General features: G+C 47.3%; 1 protein-coding gene across 4 annotated transcripts in view; it reads left to right on the forward strand.

Annotated features, from left to right (window-relative positions):
* nbeal2 (neurobeachin-like 2) overlaps nt 1-11,911 on the forward strand; it is a 126,395-nt gene extending 114,484 nt beyond the window's left edge. For all 4 annotated transcript variants that reach the window (XM_055902953.1, XM_055902954.1, XM_055902957.1 and 1 more), the window contains 13 exons: nt 799-908; nt 1,040-1,157; nt 1,482-1,579; nt 3,138-3,251; nt 3,451-3,537; nt 5,969-6,078; nt 6,675-6,847; nt 7,641-7,735; nt 7,916-8,032; nt 8,258-8,419; nt 8,598-8,746; nt 8,970-9,105; nt 9,464-11,911. In XM_055902953.1, the coding sequence (XP_055758928.1) occupies nt 799-908; nt 1,040-1,157; nt 1,482-1,579; nt 3,138-3,251; nt 3,451-3,537; nt 5,969-6,078; nt 6,675-6,847; nt 7,641-7,735; nt 7,916-8,032; nt 8,258-8,419; nt 8,598-8,746; nt 8,970-9,105; nt 9,464-9,571 (1,577 nt within the window). In that variant the 3' untranslated portion in view covers nt 9,572-11,911. The remainder of the gene's footprint in view (nt 1-798; nt 909-1,039; nt 1,158-1,481; nt 1,580-3,137; nt 3,252-3,450; nt 3,538-5,968; nt 6,079-6,674; nt 6,848-7,640; nt 7,736-7,915; nt 8,033-8,257; nt 8,420-8,597; nt 8,747-8,969; nt 9,106-9,463) is intronic.
* The last annotated feature ends 2,414 nt before the right edge of the window (nt 11,912-14,325 follow it).

The raw sequence follows: 14,325 nt of genomic DNA on the forward strand, positions 1-14,325 counted from the left end.
AGGAAGACTAGGGCTGTGTTCACTTCACATGAGGAAGACTAAGACTGTGTTCCCTTCACATGAGGAAGACTAGGGCTGTGTTCCCTTCACATGAGGATGACTAAGGCTGTGTTCACTTCACATGAGGAAGACTAGGGCTGTGTTCCCTTCACATGATGAAGACTAGGGCTGTGTTCCCTTCACATGAGGAAGACTAGGGCTGTGTTCCCTTCACATGAGGAAGACTAAGGCTGTGTTCCCTTCACATGAGGAAGACTAGGGCTGTGTTCCTTTCATATGCGGATGACGAAGGCTGTGTTCTCTTCACATGAGGAAGACTAAGGCTGTGTTCACTTCACATGAGGAAGACTAAGGCTGTGTTCCCTTCACATGAGGAAGACTAGGGCTGTGTTCCCTTCACATGAGGATGACTAAGGCTGTGTTCACTTCACATGAGGAAGACTAGGGCTGTGTTCCCTTCACATGATGAAGACTAGGGCTGTGTTCTCTTCACATGAGGAAGACTAGGGCTGCTGTGTTAGCGAACTCACTCTGGAGTGTCAAAGTGTGCTCTGGGAACTGTCAATCCAGAGTGCTCTATAATCTGAGTAGATTTCCAGAGTGTATTTCTGAAAGCATCCTAAGTGGAATGCAACGATGTTAAGTTCATTCCTATTCACAAGTCATTCCTTACACAGTATATCAACACAACAGAAATATATCATAGTGTTTCATAGAGCCTCATAACCTACCAAATGTTGGATACTCTGTTTACGTAGCGGAGGAAGGATTGACTGTGTCTGTGTGTGTTTACTGCAGGGTTTGACCTGGGCAGTCTGCAGATGACCCACAACAATGTGGCTGATGTTCTGTTGCCACAATGGGCCTCGTCTAGAGAAGACTTCATCAGGAAACACAGGAAAGCTCTGGTGAGGCCTTCCGCCTGGAAAAAAAAATCTATGGGAAACGCAGATGCTACACTCTCTGATTGGACACATCTTAATCAACTAATCAAATACATTTCCTTTTACAAATGCATTTTTCCCTCAATATGGTGTAGGAGTGTGAACACGTTTCCTCTCACCTCCATGAGTGGATTGATCTGATCTTTGGCTGCAAGCAGAGAGGGGAGGAGGCGGTTGAGGCTCTCAATGTCTTCTACTACTGCACCTATGAAGGTAAGGAGAGAGAAGGGCTGAGTCCCAAATTACACCCTATTCTCTATATAGGTCACTACTTTTGACCAAAGCCCTATGGCTCCTAGTCTAAAGTAGTGCACTATATAGGGAAACGGGTACAATTTGAGACTCACAACTTCTCCCAATGTGATATGAGGAATAGGAGTGGGTGAGAGAGCTCTTCCCTCCATCCTCACTCAGACACCACAATGTATACTAGGTACATTTCCATATCAGAGTTGCGTAATAGACTTATATTCTGGTCTGTTCTATTCTGCTGTGTTCTATTCTGTTGTGTTATATTTATTCTGTTATTTTGTGTAGGTGCGGTGGATCTGGATGCCATAGCCAATGAGACGGAGCGCAAGGCCCTGGAGGGCATCATCAGTAACTTTGGACAGACGCCATGTCAACTACTCAAGGTGTGTGTGTGTGTGTGTGTGTGTGTGTGTGTGTGTGTGTGTGTGTGTGTGTGTGTGTGTGTGTGTGTGTGTGTGTGTGTGTGTGTGACCCCTGTCACATTACATTTACAGTCCTGCTTGATTTGTTAAACAATTTATAGTCTCACTCCATAAACCAGAGGGAATGGTTGTATTGAGTCTGGAGAGTAGAGTGTTTATGACTCCTGCTGTGTGTGTGTGTGTGTGTGTGTGTGTGTGTGTGTGTGTGTGTGTGTGTGTGTGTGTGTGTGTGTGTGTGTGTGTGTGTGTGTGTGTGTGTGTGTGTGTGTGTGTGTGTGTGTTTGACTGAATGACACTGTTTATCAGTCTGTGAATCTGACTGTCTGTAGCTCCCTCTCTGGGTGTCCGTCTGTAGTTCTCTGTCTGGGTGTCTGTAGCTCTCTGTCAGGGTGTGTGTAGCTAGCTGTCTGGGTGTGTGTAGCTAGCTGTCTGGGTGTCTGTCTGTAGCTAGCTGTCTGGGTGTGTGTAGCTAGCTGTCTGGGTGTCTGTAGCTAGCTGTCTGGGTGTCTGTAGCTAGCTGTCTGGGTATCTGTCTGTAGCTAGCTGTCTGGGTGTCTGTCTGTAGCTTCCTGTCTGGGGGTCTGTAGCTAGCTGTCTGGGTGTCTGTAGTTAGCTGTCTGGGTGTGTGTAGCTAGCTGTCTGGGTGTGTGTAGCTAGCTGTCTGGGTGTCTGCAGCTAGCTGTCTGGGTGTCTGCAGCTAGCTGTCTGGGTGTCTGTCTGTAGCTAGCTGTCTGGGTGTCTGTCTGTAGCTAGCTGTCTGGGTGTATGTCTGTAGCTAGCTGTCTGGGTGTATGTCTGTAGCTAGCTGTCTGGGTGTCTGTCTGTAGCTAGCTGTCTGGGTGTCTGCAGCTAGCTGTCTGGGTGTCTGCAGCTAGCTGTCTGGGTGTCTGCAGCTAGCTGTCTGGGTGTCTGCAGCTAGCTGTCTGGGTGTCTGTCTGTAGCTAGCTGTCTGGGTGTGTGTAGCTAGCTGTCTGGGTGTCTGCAGCTAGCTGTCTGGGTGTCTGCAGCTAGCTGTCTGGGTGTCTGTCTGTAGCTAGCTATCTGGGTGTGGGTAGCTAGCTGTCTGGGTGTCTGCAGCTAGCTGTCTGGGTGTCTGTCTGTAGCTAGCTGTCTGGGTGTCTGTCTGTAGCTAGCTATCTGGGTGTGTGTAGCTAGCTGTCTGGGTGTCTGTAGCTCTCTGTCTGGGTGTGTGTAGCTAGCTGTCTGGGTGTCTGTCTGTAGCTAGCTGTCTGGGTGTCTGTCTGTAGCTAGCTGTCTGGGTGTCTGTCTGTAGCTAGCTGTCTGGGTGTCTGTAGCTAGCTGTCTGGGTGTCTGTAGCTAGCTGTCTGGGTGTCTAGCTAGCTGTCTGGGTGTCTGGAGCTAGCTGTCTGGGTGTCTGGAGCTAGGTGTCTGTAGCTAGCTGTCTGGGTGTCTGTAGCTAGCTGTCTGGGTGTCTGTAGCTAGCTGTCTGGGTGTCTGTAACTAGTACCTCAGTGGGACATTGACTGACCCAGTGTGCTCTTTCTTCCTTTCTTGTTAGGAGCCACACCCTCCTCGTATGTCATCAGAGAATGCCTCTAGGAGGCAGGCCCGCATGGACACTCTACCCCCCAACCTGTTTGAACAGCTCGACAAACTACGCCCTTTTAAGGAGGTAAAGAGAGGAATCATTCTCCTATATTTCATCAGAATCATAAACTTTCTCTAGTAGTCTATATCATAGCCCCTACATTTAAAATTACAATAACCACTTCAGTATTCAAATGTTGTGTGTGTGTGTGTGTGTGTGTGTGTGTGTGTGTGTGTGTGTGTGTGTGTGTGTGTGTGTGTGTGGTGTGTGTGCGCGCTCCTAGGTGGTGTGTGATGGGAGACCTCTGGTCCAGGCGGTGGTTCCCAGGAACCAGAACCGTTCCTTTATCATCCAGGGCTCTGACGTACTGGTGAGAACACAATCTCACTCACTCACACATGCATACACGTTCCTTTATCATCCAGGGCTCTGACTTACTGGTGAGAACACAATCTCACTCACACACACACAGCAGGTAGCCTAGCGGTTGGAGTGTTGGGCCAGTAACTGAAAGGTCACTAGTTTGAATCCCCGAGCCGTCAATCTGTCGATGTCCCGTTGAGTAAGGTACTTAACCCTAATTGCTCCAGGTCCTTGTGATTAAAATAATTACACATTTACCTGATTTGTTTGATATTAATAGTTAGCAATTAATACTTAACAAATAGGATGATATTTCTGTCCTGTTAGTGTCTGTGTTTTTATGGTCTCCACTCTAGTTCCCTGCAGCTAATCTGGGCGTATGGTCACTGGAGATGGCTTGAGCTGACAAATGAGTTAAAGACTGCATTACATAGAGAAGAAAGTGTTTTACTAGAGATAGTTTAGAGGTAGAACAATCCCTCCTTGTCTCTAAATCATCCGTGCATCTGGGAAACTAAGCCAGGGTGGGTTAAGACAACAACCCACGTGCAGATAACAGGATGAACCCAGAGTGGCTTATGATGCTCCTTGGTCTGAATGAGGGGGGTTGAACCAACCATGACTGAGCATTGTTACTGTCAGCTATACATAGTGTTCTGCATTTGTGTAAAGGTTAGGTTACTCGGTCCAACACTCAAGTGTGGGGGTTAGGGGGGAGGGGTCGACCAGCCTCATTATTTGCAGTAATTAATCAATATTAAATCAAGATGATTGTTTGAAGAAATGGCCAAATCTCTCTCAGTACTGAATTTCCACGACAGTCTCTGTTGATAATGGCTGACGCTGGCCGTGACCTCACTCTCCCAGGGTGTTTCAGGGGGAGTGGGGATCTGTAAAAAACACTTTTCCAATTCACACATGGTATTAATACACACTTGTTAATGTGTGAAATAGGACAAATACTGTATAAGCACCAAATTATCACACACACACACACACACACACACACACACACACACACACACACACACACACACACACACACACACACACACACACACACACACACACAAAGAGACAAACTAGAGAAGGGACACACTGATACCTCACTGACACCAGCCTCTCTCACACTCAGCACAGCTACATGAAACAACACATTCAAAGTGTGCTAAAGATGTTGGACCTTTCTGCTTGGTTGAAGAGATACAGAGGGTTGCACAAGTAACTTTCTCAGGTTAACCAGAAATCCCAGTTGGTAGACTCCTGGAATGATGAGGAGTCTGGGAATGCGCTGACCAGGACTTCTGGAATGATGAGGAGTCTGGGAATGCTCTGACCAGGACTTCTGGAATGATGAGGAGTCTGGGAATGCTCTGACCAGGACTCCTGGAATGATGAGGAGTCTGGGAATGCTCTGACCAGGACTTCTGGAATGATGAGGAGTCTGGGAATGCTCTGACCAGGACTTCTGGAATGATGAGGAGTCTGGGAATGCTCTGACCAGGACTTCTGGAATGATGAGGAGTCTGGGAATGCTCTGACCAGGACTTCTGGAATGATGAGGAGTCTGGGAATGCTCTGACCAGGACTTCTGGAATGATGAGGAGTCTGGGAATGCTCTGACCAGGACTTCTGGAATGATGAGGAGTCTGGGAATGCTCTGACCAGGACTCCTGGAATGATGAGGAGCCTGGGAATGCTCTGACCAGGACTTCTGGAATGATGAGGAGTCTGGGAATGCTCTGACCAGGACTTCTGGAATGATGAGGAGTCTGGGAATGCTCTGACCAGGACTCCTGGAATGATGAGGAGTCTGGGAATGCTCTGACCAGGACTTCTGGAATGATGAGGAGTCTGGGAATGCTCTGACCAGGACTTCTGGAATGATGAGGAGTCTGGGAATGCTCTGACCAGGACTCCTGGAATGATGAGGAGTCTGGGAATGCTCTGACCAGGACTTCTGGAATGATGAGGAGTCTGGGAATGCTCTGACCAGGACTTCTGGAATGATGAGGAGTCTGGGAATGCTCTGACCAGGACTTTTGGAATGATGAGGAGTCTGGGAATGCTCTGACCAGGACTTCTGGAATGATGAGGAGTCTGGGAATGCTCTGACCAGGACTTCTGGAATGATGCGGAGTCTGGGAATGCTCTGACCAGGACTTCTGGAATGATGAGGAGTCTGGGAATGCTCTGACCAGGACTTCTGGAATGATGAGGAGTCTGGGAATGCTCTGACCAGGACTTCTGGAATGATGAGGAGTCTGGGAATGCTCTGACCAGGACTTCTGGAATGATGAGGAGTCTGGGAATGCTCTGACCAGGACTTCTGGAAAACCCAGGAATTTGGGGGAAAGTTACCAGAGTTGTTTAAGCCGTGTTCAGTATGGGACTTCTTTTGACTGTCTCCCTCCCTCTGCTCTCTTCCTTCCCTGTAGGTGACAGTGAGTTCTAACGGTCTGATTGGGACCCACAGCTGGCTGCCTTACGATAAGAACATCGCCAACTACTTCACCTTCACCAAGGACCCCACTGTGGCCAATCCCAAGTAAGTTAGTGGCCCTACAGAATGCCTGACAAAAAATGACAACAAAAAGTAAATCCCACTCTAAACACAGAGAGAAGGATAAGGAGGACCCCACCACACACAGTGTATTGCATACCAAATGGCACCCTAGTCCCTATATAGTGCCCTACAGGACCCTATGGGCTCTGGTCAAAAGGAGTGGGCTAAATAGGGCACAGTGTTCCATTTGGGACTTAAACTGTGTAGTGTGTAGCCATCCCATCTGGTCCCCAGCTCAGCTGCATGCTTTTATTCATGTGACTTCAAAGCACAAGTTTAAATGGATGGAGAAGTCTGTGTTTTATGAGGCTGGAGCGTTAGAGCTGCACTGACCCCATAAACATGTGTCTTATTGGGATTAGTCTGAATGGGAAACACTGGAGTTCCTTTTCATTGATAAACAACATCTTTCTGCTGGAAAATGTTAAAGGACAAATCACCATTTGTTTATATTAACATGACACAACTATAGAAACATTTTGGTTTCAACAACCTCTCTTTTCCTTCAGTTAAAGGCCCATTATTGTAAATCATTACTAGGTTTACTCAACCTTCGCTCTTGGCTCTCTCTCCTGTAGAACCCAGCGGTTCCTCAGCGGTCTCTTCGCCCCAGGGGTAGATCTCAGAACCCAGGTGTTGGTGGTGTCGAACGATGGCCGTCTGCTGTTCAGTGGAGGACACTGGGACTGCAGCCTCCGAGTCACCCAGCTGGGAAAGGGCAAACTGGTGGGCAGGATCTGCCGACACATCGGTGAGCTACAAGATAATGATGGGAGGACGGGGAGGGAGGACGGGGAGGGATGGAGGACGGGTGGAAGGGGAGGGAGGACGGGAAGGGATGGAGGACGGGTGGAAGGGGAGGGAGGACGGGGAGGGATGGAGGACGGGTGGAAGGGGAGGGAGGACGGGGAGGGATGGAGGACGGGTGGAAGGGGAGGGAGGACGGGAAGGGATGGAGGACGGGTGGAAGGGGAGGGAGGACGGGGAGGGATGGAGGACGGGTGGAAGGGGAGGGAGGACGGGGAGGGATGGAGGACGGGTGGAAGGGGAGGGAGGACGGGGAGGGATGGAGGACGGGTGGAAGGGGAGGGAGGACGGGGAGGGATGGAGGACGGGTGGAAGGGGAGGGAGGACGGGGAGGGATGGAGGACGGGTGGAAGGGAAGAGAGGGCGGGTGGAAGGGGAGGGAGGGAGGGAGGGAGGGAAGGAAGGAGGGAGGACGGGGAGGGAGGGAAGGAAGGAGGGAGGACGGGGAGGGAGGGAAGGAAGGAGGGAGGACACGGAGGGAGGGAAGGAAGGAGGGAGGAGGACAGGGAGGATGGGTGGAAGGGGAGGGAGGGAGGGAGGAGGACGGGGAGGGAGGGGGGACGGATGGAGAGGAGACATGTCTGATAGTGATGAGTGTCCTGTAGACCTGGTAACATGTCTGATAGTGATGAGTGTCCTGTAGACCTGGTAACATGTCTGATAGTGATGAGTGTCCTGTAGACCTGGTAACATGTCTGATAGTGATGAGTGTCCTGTCTGTCCTGTCTGTCCTGAAGATGTGGTGACATGTCTGGCTCTGGACCTCTGTGGTATCTACCTCATATCTGGTTCCAGAGACACATCCTGTATCGTGTGGCAGGTTCTACAGCAGGTAGGACTTTCATCTTCCACTATCACAGGTCTTAGCAAATCAGTGGCACTAGTAGAATAAGCAGGGTACAAATGATCTCCTAATTATCTTCATATTTCTACTCTCTCTGTAAAATGGTCTTCTGATGGAGAGTCCAAAAGGTTTAATCTCTCCACCCCTCCTCCCTCTCTCCTCTCCCAGGGTGAGTTCTCCAGTGGTCTCTCTCCTCGTCCAGTGCAGGTCCTCTGTGGACACGACCAGGAGGTCACCTGTGTGGCCATCAGCACCGAGCTGGACATGGCTGTCTCTGGGTCAAAGGTGAGAGGTCAGGGGTCAGATATGGTGTGTTAAAGGGGAAATCTGGGATTTGAGAGAGCCCTTCATTCCAGTTTGAGTGAAATTATCCAGGATGTAGACTGTCACATTTGGTTTATCACGCTCTCTCTCTCTCTCTCTCTCTCTCACGCTCTCTCTCACGCTCTCTCTCTCTCTCTCTCTCTCTCTCTCTCTCACGCTCTCTCTTTCCCTCTCCCTCTCTCTCAGGATGGTACTCTGATAATCCACAGTGTACGTCGTGGCCAGTTCCTCCGTACCCTGCGTCCGCCCAGTGAGAGCTGCCTACCTGCCCAGGTCACTGAGTTGCAGGTGGGCATGGAGGGGCACATCGTGGTACAGACTGCCCTGGAGGGACGCACTGCTGGAAAGGTACGGAACACACACACACACACACACACACACACACACACACACACACAAACTAATCAACTGTATTTATATTTGATTTCATTGTATCGCTCTCAATAATCCCCTCTTCCCTCGCTTTCTCTCTCTCTCTTTCTCTGTCTCCCCCTCTTCCTTCTTCTCTCTCTGTCCTGTATTAAAGGAGAAGTACTCCCTCCATGTTTACTCTGTGAACGGCTGTCTGCTGTCGTCTGTCAGCCTGGAGGAAGAGGTGACAGCTCTCTACCTGGTCCCTGAGTACATCATCCTGGGGACCCAGCAGGGAAATCTACACATCAGACACCTGTGCAGGTGAGACATACAACACAGTGTGTATGGCCATCATCAGCACACACTTCAATTAGACTTCCATAGCATTCATTCATCTGTGTGTGTGTGTGTGTGTGTGTGTGTGTGTGTGTGTGTGTGTGTGTGTGTGTGTGTGTGTGTGTGTGTGTGTGTGTGTGTGTGTGTGTGTGTGTGTGTGTGTGTGTGTGTGTGTGTGTGTGTGTGTGTGTGTGTGTGTGTGTGTCAGTCTGGCGCTGGCGGTGTCTCCCCTGCCGTTGAAGGTGGCGGTGAGGAGTGTGTCGGTGACCAGAGAGAGTAGCCACATCCTGGTGGGCCTGCAGGATGGAAAGCTCATTGTGGTGGGGGCTGGGAAACCAGAGGAGGTAACGTCTGCTTCCTTAATGCACGCTGTTCCAGAACAACTTGCTCCTGACCTTCTATCCCATCTGGAATTCATGTTAGATGATAACAAGATTATCTTTACTTCAATAACATCCCTGATAGTTACATTCTCCTACTTTCAACACATGCTCAGTGTGACCTGTTCTCTCTCTCTCTCTCTCTCTCTGTGTCTCTCTCTCTGACTCTGTCTCTCTCTGTCTCTCTCTGTCTCTCTATCTCTCTCTCTCTCTCTCTCTCTCTCTGTATCTCTCTCTCTCTCTGTATCTCTCTCTCTCTCTCTCTCTGTCTCTGTGTCTCTCTGTATCTCTCTCTCTGTATCTCTCTGTCTCTCTCCTCTAGGTACGTTCGGGTCAGTTTTCCCGTCGGCTTTGGGGCTCAACGCGCCGAATCTCTCAGGTTTCCTCAGGAGAGACAGAATACAACCCCACTGAGACTTCTGGGAAGTGAGGGTCGCCATGAAAACATACGGAAGGCAATATTATCGTAGCCTGTGAGGTTCACCCGAGGCTTGGTTATTGGTTGATGGCCGACACCCAAATGGCATCCTATTCCTATATAGTGCCTATTGGGTTCTTGTCAAGTGCAGCAGTATATAGGGAACAGGGTGCCATTTGGGACACAGACCTTTTTCTACCCACCAGCAGTGGATTTGCTGGATCAGAATGAAGGGAGTAGAGACCCTGGATGTTGGCGTCAGAAAGCCCACCCAGAACTTTACTGGACTGATTGACTGTTAAACGGCCTCTTCAACCTCTATGGGTCCAAACCTTGATGGGTCCAAACCTCTATGGGTCCAAGCCTCTGAGCTCTCCGAGAGAGACACGATAAACCAAGGCTTTTTTTTTCTACAAAAGGGAAAATAAAATATTTTTTGATTTAGGTGGTTTTATACTCTATTTTTAAAAAGGCATCATTCCAAAGATGACTTGTGTTTTGTAGGCAAGAGAGGAGACTCTGTTTTATGTGGCTTCAGACCCCTTTTACTGGGTTGTTCCAAGGCCGGTTGTGTGGCAATGGCACCTTGTCTAAAACTCCTTGAAACTTGAAAACTATTAACGTTGCAAGAGATTTCCATGGTGAAGTACCAGTGTATACCACTAGAGGGTGGGATTTCTCTCTCTACATGTGTGCAATCCTGCTGAAAATAAAATGCAATAACCCGTTTGGAGTGGTCCAGACAGTATGTGCGGTTTTGTATTGTCACATGATGGATGGCGATGTTCACAACAAATGAATCACTGTTGCCTTAAATAGGAGAGAGGAGATGTTTTATGACATGTACGGTATATAGCATCTGTATGTCACATTACTGCTTTAGATGATTGGTTTGATTGGTTTTGTGTTCCTGATGTGTTCCTGGTGTGTTCCTGGTGTGTTGCCTGTATTGCATTAATGACTCATTTAGTTTGTCGGTGGTCTTCATCTTCACTCCTGACACAGATACTATTTTCCAGCAGAGAAAACCTGACTGTAGCTGATGTTATTGTTTCTAACTTGTTGTAACTGAAAAGTGCCTGTCATCTTTTCCTCCAGCACTGATTGGCACGAGATGAGATGATCCCCCTCCTTCTTTGGGTCTCTCGTCTGCCATCTTTCCCTCCCTCCTCCTGCTCTGTCCATCACTTGTACTCCTGTAGCAGGCCGGTGTTTTACAGTAGCTCCAGTCTTCGTAAGGACCTGCGTGTCCTCGGCAACCAAATCTGTGTCACTTGTAACTAACGGTCATATTGTTGGTAAACTGTTAGACAGACAGCTGTTAGTGTCGTCGTCCATCAGGGCTATTTAACCTTTTATACTGATATTATCTTGTTATTTTCTGAAGCACTGAGTTGAACCCTTTTGAACTAGAGATTGCTTGTGTCCCAAATGGTACCCTTTCCCCTATTATAGTGCACTACTTTTGCTCAGGGCTCCGGTCCAAAGCACTGCACTATATAGGTAATAGGGTGCGATTTGAGACGCAGTCGTGGTGTCTGTAGAACACATGGGTGGAAAGATAGACTTGGGCTCCCAACGAGCCAGTAGAGGAATGTACTTCCTGTGAAAACCCCCCTTTTTTTGCCGTATGGGTTGGAGAAAGACTATTGTTATGCACTGTCATGTTGGGATGGGAGAGACGCAAAGGAAGCGTCCCAAATAGCACCATGTGTAGTGCACTACTTTTGACCAGGGCCCCATATATGGTGGCATTTGGGACTCGGTCACAAAGACAAAAGGGAACTGTTGGGGAAATGCAATGGCAACAAAATCGCATCTACCAGCTAACATCTCTAGTCTCTACTAACAGACTGCAATCTGTGATTGGATGGAGAGTGAATTTTGGAGAAAAAGAGAGAATATTGCTGTGATCTTTTCCACCATTCCGGCTCTCTCAGTAACACTTGAGCCTGGGAACGAGGTTAATATTGCTGTAACTTTCATGGTTGTTTTACTGCGTGTCGCTATGCTATGTGTTTAAAAGGTCAAGGGTCACAATATATGGTAATGCATTATTACATGTCTATGTTAATGATCTGGCTGTGATGTTGACAGAACTTCTGGGTTTTATTGAAAAAGGTGTGCCTGAAATGCCTGCAGAAATGATATGTGTCTGTTTGCTTTATTGTCTATTGTCAATAGTTTCTCTATTGGCCCTGGTCCAAAATAGTGCACTATATAGGCAATAGGACCTATGGAACTCTGACTTGTTTTCATAATCAGTTCATCCACTTTTAACCTCCTGACTGATCTCTCACCAGATCTGGGTTCAAATACTGTGCAGAATCATTAAAAATACTTATACCTGAACTTGATTGAGCATGCCTGATTTGATGGACCAATAGAATAGTCCCAAAATGGGAAACGCCATTTGACATTCCTGGCAGGCTAGAGCAAACGCTCAAAATATTTGAAAGATTAAAAGTAGTATTTAAAGCCAGGTCTGTGTCCCACACCACAGTCCCTGAGCCCCAGGACACTACTGCTGAATAAAGAACTCCAGGTAGAAGTTGCCCCTAAACACTGATCTAGTATCAGATTCCACCCCCAGATTCTAACCTTAAATAATAATGGGTAAAATGAAAAATGTATCTAAAGACCGAACGTGTGTGCTCGCATACACCCCTAAAAGACCTTTGCTTGAAAAAATAGAAATAGTACTGTTTGTCCATTTTGAGACGCCGTAGCCAGCATACAATTCTTCAAAATAATCAGAATTAATCTAAGATAATTTAAGAAATCTGTCATTCATTTTTACGTTTTTGCCGAGGAGATCTTAGTCGCGCAATTTTACAGTGGTGGAAAAAGTACTCAATTGTCATGATTTAAGCGAAAGTAAAATACTACTTAAGTATATTTAAAACCAAATACTTTTAGCCTTTTACTTCCAGATGGCACAATTTTCTTGTTGTTTTAATATACGGATAGCCAGGGGCACACTCCAACATAATTTACAAACGACGCATTTGTGTTTAGTTAGTCCGCCAGATCAGAGGCAGTAGGGATGACCAGGGATGTTCTCTTGATAAACGCGTGAATTTGACAATTTTCCTGTCCTGTTAAGCATTCAAAATGTAGCGGGTAGTTTTTGGGTGTCATGGAAAATGTATGGAGTAAAAAGTATATTATTTTCTTTAGGAATGTAGTGAAGTAAAAGTAGTAAAAAATATAAATAGTAAAGTAAAGTACAAATTGCCCAAAAAACGACTTAAGTAGTACTTTAAAGTATTTTTACTTAAGTACTTTACACCACTGCAATTTTACATCCAACTAAGATGTTTGGTGCAGTATTTCTCAATTAAAGAATTTGCATGAAAACGTGTCATTTCTCATTGACTGACAACAGACTTTATAGAGCCCCACAGTGGAGGTGTTATAATACCCATAAAACCTAGTAGTCAAACAGGGAAATGGTTCCAACCGCTTTTCCACCATTCATTTTTCCCATAGGGGATTTTAAAAACACTTAAAATAAGGGCTGTGTTTCAGGTAAGCTTACCCTGGTGTGACATTTTGATAACGGTGTAAATCTCTTTAGGACAAGGTGACTTTTATCAATATATTCGTCTCTATTTACTTTGATTCTAAAATGCTAATTAACATCAAAGTTGACATCATGCAAGACTACAAATGCCTGCAAGCTCCTGCACGTCATCTCTAGCTGATATCTTGCTAACAGGTATTGTTTCAATTTAAAACTTGCACAAGACAGTTCACAGAATTGTCAATTTAAATAAAATGTTAAAATGTATTCATTACTACATTTAGCTAGCAGTAGATAGTTAATATGCACAAACACTTCCAAACTGTTTTGGCTGGGAAACATGCGGACTCCTTAAGATCAGCGTCCGGGGGAACTTCACCTGACTCAATGTTTATGTCCCAAATGGCACCGTATTTCCTACATAGTGCACTACTTTGAGTCCTGGTCAAAAGTAGAGCACTACATAGGAAATAGGGTGCCATTTGGGATGCATTCCATATAAATACTGTACGTATCTGAGAGAGACTAAAAAAGTGCTCATTTGCACCCAGAACAATCCCAATTGAAGCCTGATGTGAGTTGAGGTGAGGTGATATATGTGATATGAGGGCAGGTGATGTGATATATGTGATATGAGGACAGGTGATGTGAGGGCAGGTGATGTGATATGAGGGCAGGTGAGGTGAGGTGAGGGCAGGGCAGGTGATGTGATATATGTGATATGAGGGCAGGTGATGTGGTATATGTGATATGAGGACAGGTGAGGTGAGGTGAGGGCAGGTGATGTGATATATGTGATATGTGGGCAGGTGATGTGATATGAGGGCAGGTGAGGTGAGGGCAGGTGATGTGAGGTGAGGGCAGGTGAAGTGAGGTGATGTGATATGAGGGCAGGTGAGGTGATGTGAGGTGAGGGCAGGTGAGGTGATATATGTGATAGGAGGGCAGGTGATGTGAGGTGAGGGCAGGTGAGGTGATGTGATATGAGGGCAGGTGAGGTGATATGAGGGCAGGTGAGGTGAGGTGAGGGCAGGTGAAGTGAGGTGAGGGCAGGTGAGGTGAGGGCAGGTGAGGTGATATATGTGATATGAGGGCAGGTGAGGTGAGGGCAGGTGATGATAGGTGAGGTGATGTGAGGGCAGGTGAGGTGATGTGAGGGCAGGTGAGATGAGGGCAGGTGGGGTGAGGCGAGGCGAGGGCAGGTGAGGTGAGGCCTGTCTTGGTTTGGACCAGTTCTACT

This window comes from Salvelinus fontinalis, chromosome 38, assembly GCF_029448725.1.
Source record: "Salvelinus fontinalis isolate EN_2023a chromosome 38, ASM2944872v1, whole genome shotgun sequence".
Classification (NCBI taxonomy): domain Eukaryota; kingdom Metazoa; phylum Chordata; class Actinopteri; order Salmoniformes; family Salmonidae; genus Salvelinus; species Salvelinus fontinalis.